General features: G+C 32.3%; 1 protein-coding gene across 1 annotated transcript; it reads left to right on the top strand.

Moving 5' to 3' along the window:
• Positions 1–1,547: 1,547 nt before the first annotated feature.
• On the top strand, positions 1,548–2,212 carry LOC145037157 (histone H3.2). The gene has a single exon (XM_078985752.1). The coding sequence runs from the start codon at positions 1,628–1,630 to the stop codon at positions 2,036–2,038; it is 411 nt and encodes a 136-aa protein (XP_078841878.1). The 5' UTR covers positions 1,548–1,627; the 3' UTR covers positions 2,039–2,212.
• Positions 2,213–4,036: the final 1,824 nt, after the last annotated feature.

Raw genomic sequence — 4,036 nt, 5'->3', positions numbered from 1 at the left:
TTGCTCAAGAACCCCTGCTTGCTACTAAGAATCCAATTCCATTTATTGCTTATGATGCCCCACCATAAAGACCTGATCGTACTTGAAAGTCCACCAAGCTTCCATAATTTGCATATTCCTCTTGCTCACCAACATTTTCCTCCTTTATTGGGAATATACATTGTCTCTATGAACTAGCATCCTACAAAGACGCTATATTTGATCCTCTTTGGTATAACGTTATGGTTGAGGAACTTGCAGCTCGTTATCAGACTCATACTTGGGATTTGGTTCCACTCCCTTATGGAAAGCACATGATATTAGTTGTCACTAGTTATATAATATCGAAACCAAGTCTAATAGGTTAATTAAATGTTATAAATCAAAACTAGTCGCTAAACGATATTCACAAGAATACTGTATGCGTTATGGATGGACCTTTGCTCCAGTTGTAAAAATGACGACTGTCGCACTTTGATTGTTGTTTTTTAATTTAAAAATGGAAAATTTATCAGATGGATGTCAAGAATACATTCTTGAATGGTGAACTTCATGAGGAGGTATACATGTCTACTCCGCCAGGTATTGCTCACCAACTAGGTGAAATTTGTCGACTTCATATGGAAATTATGGAAAAGTTTCCATAATGGGAGTTGGATATCAAGAATATATGAGTAAGTTAGAAACTTTTATGCAAAAAATGATGTTCAAAGGAATGTACTTTGAATTTGAGACTTCATATCCACGGAATTGTCTTGTAACAATCTTCAAATGAATGTACAAAAAGAATCTTTGCATAATAGTTTAGAACTAACACATTCTAATAGTGGCAATAATTTGATATTCTTACACTTAAAGATTTGGAATTGTGAAATGAGTTTATTTGGAAATCAAATTAATTTATTTCATAGAGTAAGAACCATAAATAAACATAGTGTGCATGCTTGGAGCATTGGATAACTATTGTTGAATCATATGGGATAACCTTCCTACCAAATGTTACTCTACACTCCATACCTCTGTAAACCGATAAATATCTTTAGTTATGATCACATTCAAAATGTTATTCACTTAAATATAACGTGATTATTTAGATTCTACTGAAAATAGCTCATAATGCTTAAATCATATAGAACATCAGATTAAAACATAACATGTAATACATGATAGATCTAATGGTTGAATCATATGTGATAACCTTTATACCAAATGTCACTTTTAGTTATTTTACCATTAAAAATATTTATTTGTTAAAAATAAAACATTTTAAATCGATTATTAATTAGGTTTTAACAGACTTTGCCTAACCAAAATTTAAAACAATATTTTAATTATATAAGTATAAAGTTTACATAAGGAATGCCAAAAGAAAAAAACAAATTCCCAAATTAAACATGTTAAAATATTGCTAAAACACATTACATGTGTGTTCACAGCACACGGATCGCGATCAATACCCTCTCCCACCGTCGATTTATTTTCAATCCAACGGGGAAAAAGATCGCACGAACCTCTAAAATTTCAAAACTTGCCGCCATCAAACCCATTATAAAAACACTTGCACAACGCCACATACACCCATCGAACTGTTTCCACCTCCAAATCTTTCTGTTCTCTTCCGATTTCCAGCCTCTCACTGAATACCAAAATGGCTCGTACTAAGCAGACAGCAAGGAAATCCACCGGAGGAAAGGCTCCAAGGAAGCAGCTGGCCACCAAAGCAGCAAGAAAGTCGGCTCCGGCGACCGGAGGGGTGAAGAAGCCACACAGATTCAGGCCAGGAACCGTAGCTCTTCGAGAAATCAGAAAGTATCAGAAGAGCACTGAGTTGTTGATCAGGAAGCTGCCGTTTCAGAGGCTTGTGAGGGAAATCGCTCAGGATTTCAAGACGGATCTTCGATTTCAGAGCTCTGCTGTTGCTGCACTACAGGAGGCATCTGAGGCGTACCTAGTTGGATTGTTTGAGGATACGAACTTATGCGCGATTCATGCTAAGAGAGTCACTATTATGCCTAAGGATATGCAACTCGCTCGTAGGATCCGTGGTGAGAGAGCTTAAGCTTCTGATCTGGTTTGGCTTGTTGAAGGTCTTGTTTTGGGTTAATTTCGTACACTATTTCTGTTACATGATCATTGTTAGGTTATCTGATTTCTATCTATGTTTTTTGTGTAAATTGTTGTATGTCGATTGATTATGATATGTTATTCAAATGGAGTATTGAATTTCATGTTATTGGGTTATTAGTCTTACTGCTTGTTTTACAACTGACATCGATGTTTCAATTTTCATTTTTGTTTAATTTTAACGTTCATAGAGAACTCTAGAACTTTACATTTTCCGGAAATCTTTGCCACATTTATTTATATGGATTCATTTTAGAATGTGACGATTTTGAATAAGAATGCATACGGATTCTCTTAGGATGCTAGCACAGTGCATTTGGACTCTAAAAAATACTAATTTTCTTTAAAAACTTGAAATTTGAGTCAATACAATGTATATAGAATTTAGGGTTATTGTCCTTTCACAAAAAGGACAGATATTGATTTTGTCTAAAACAAGACACGCCCCAAAAAAACAATAGACAAACACCATTTGGGCTGGTTTACAACCATCTCAAAATACCTATTGCTAGTTTATATGTACATATATTTTTTTTGTTGATTACACATTTTTAATAACACTGCTTAATGTTTTACCTTTTTGTTTTGTTATTAAATTTTAATCTATTGTTTTGAGTAAATCTTAATATATAATTTGTGTGACAACACATTTGTTAATAGAAAAACGTAAACCCAAAAATATCTAAATTGAATTGTAAAAACCAAAATCGGACAAAAAAAGAAAGGGTCATCTTAGAAAAAGCCCTAGTACTTTAAAAAAAAACCCCAAATCAGCTTTGTTTCATTTCATCCAATCAATGATATAATCACTAGGTTTTTTTTAAGTTTATAACGAGAAGCAATTTCTGGTTTAAAAATAAACTAGGGAAGAGTCCCCACAAAGCGGGGGATGGATCCGTCAAAAAAATGGAGAAAACAAAAATATTTTATTTTGTTACATTGAACTGATTAATAGTCTTCTGAAGGATTCTATGTAGTGGTTACCAAATAACAAACGATACTAAAAATGGGAATAAACAATAGTTATCCAAATAAGAAAATCATTGTTTATCAAAAAGAAAACAAAAGGAGCCCACAAACTCAAAAGGAACAACTTACAATTTAGGATCGTAGAGACTAAAGAGGTCCTTCTAGCACACAAATACTATTAAGAATATCTTCAGTCAAAACTCTATGTTTTTCTAAATTATTTATATAGTTTTACCAAAAATACCCTTCATTTGTATCCTGTAAAACTGATTGTGGCGTCTTCCAAATCAGCTTGTCGGAAAAATGGTTTCATTGTACATACACCTTTTTGAAATTGGCAATGGCCAACCTACAAAATGTGAAGATAATATGTTAAATGACGTACAAAGCGCTTATGCAATAATGCAACCATGTCTTTTGATGCTATTATGTTGATGTGAACACAAAAATCACTATCGATTGACTATTTTACCCTTGCATTCTGAAATAAAAAAAAATCATTGTATTTCATCAATTATAAAGATAGTTATGATTTGTGTGAAAAGTGTTAGGAGAAAAAAAGGGACAGAGAGGTAAAGGGCAAAATGGTCATTTTGTCTTATTTAAACTGCTTTATTATGAATAGAAATAGGAGATTACATATACAACTTGCAAAATACATTGATTTCTATATTCAAACATAATACCAACAATTTCCTGTCACAGAAAATAGAAACATAAAATATATTTGATTAAATTAATCAGATTCCTCTTGAATGAAAGGGATACAAATATTGTTAAATTTGATCAAAATTAAAGAATTAGTGCGAATATAAACCTGAAATGTTAAATTCATAACAAAAAGTTAAATTTGTTTCGTTGTACACATCATTTTAATTTGTACAAAGAAATAAAGTGGTTGACTTTATTTTTATAATAAAATTCACAATGAGATATTAAATTTGTTGTTCATAGTAATCATCCA

The sequence above is a fragment of the Lactuca saligna genome, chromosome 1, assembly GCF_052625555.1.
Source record: "Lactuca saligna cultivar CGN05327 chromosome 1, ASM5262555v1, whole genome shotgun sequence".
Lineage (NCBI taxonomy): Eukaryota > Viridiplantae > Streptophyta > Magnoliopsida > Asterales > Asteraceae > Lactuca > Lactuca saligna.
Note: the sequence above shows the minus strand (reverse complement) of the source record. Positions and strands in the feature narration are given on the sequence as shown.

Bases quoted from the DNA above. Each gene is read 5' to 3' on its own strand.
- LOC145037157 (XM_078985752.1), top strand. From the start codon at position 1,628: ATGGCTCGTACTAAGCAGACAGCAAGGAAATCCACCGGAGGAAAGGCT.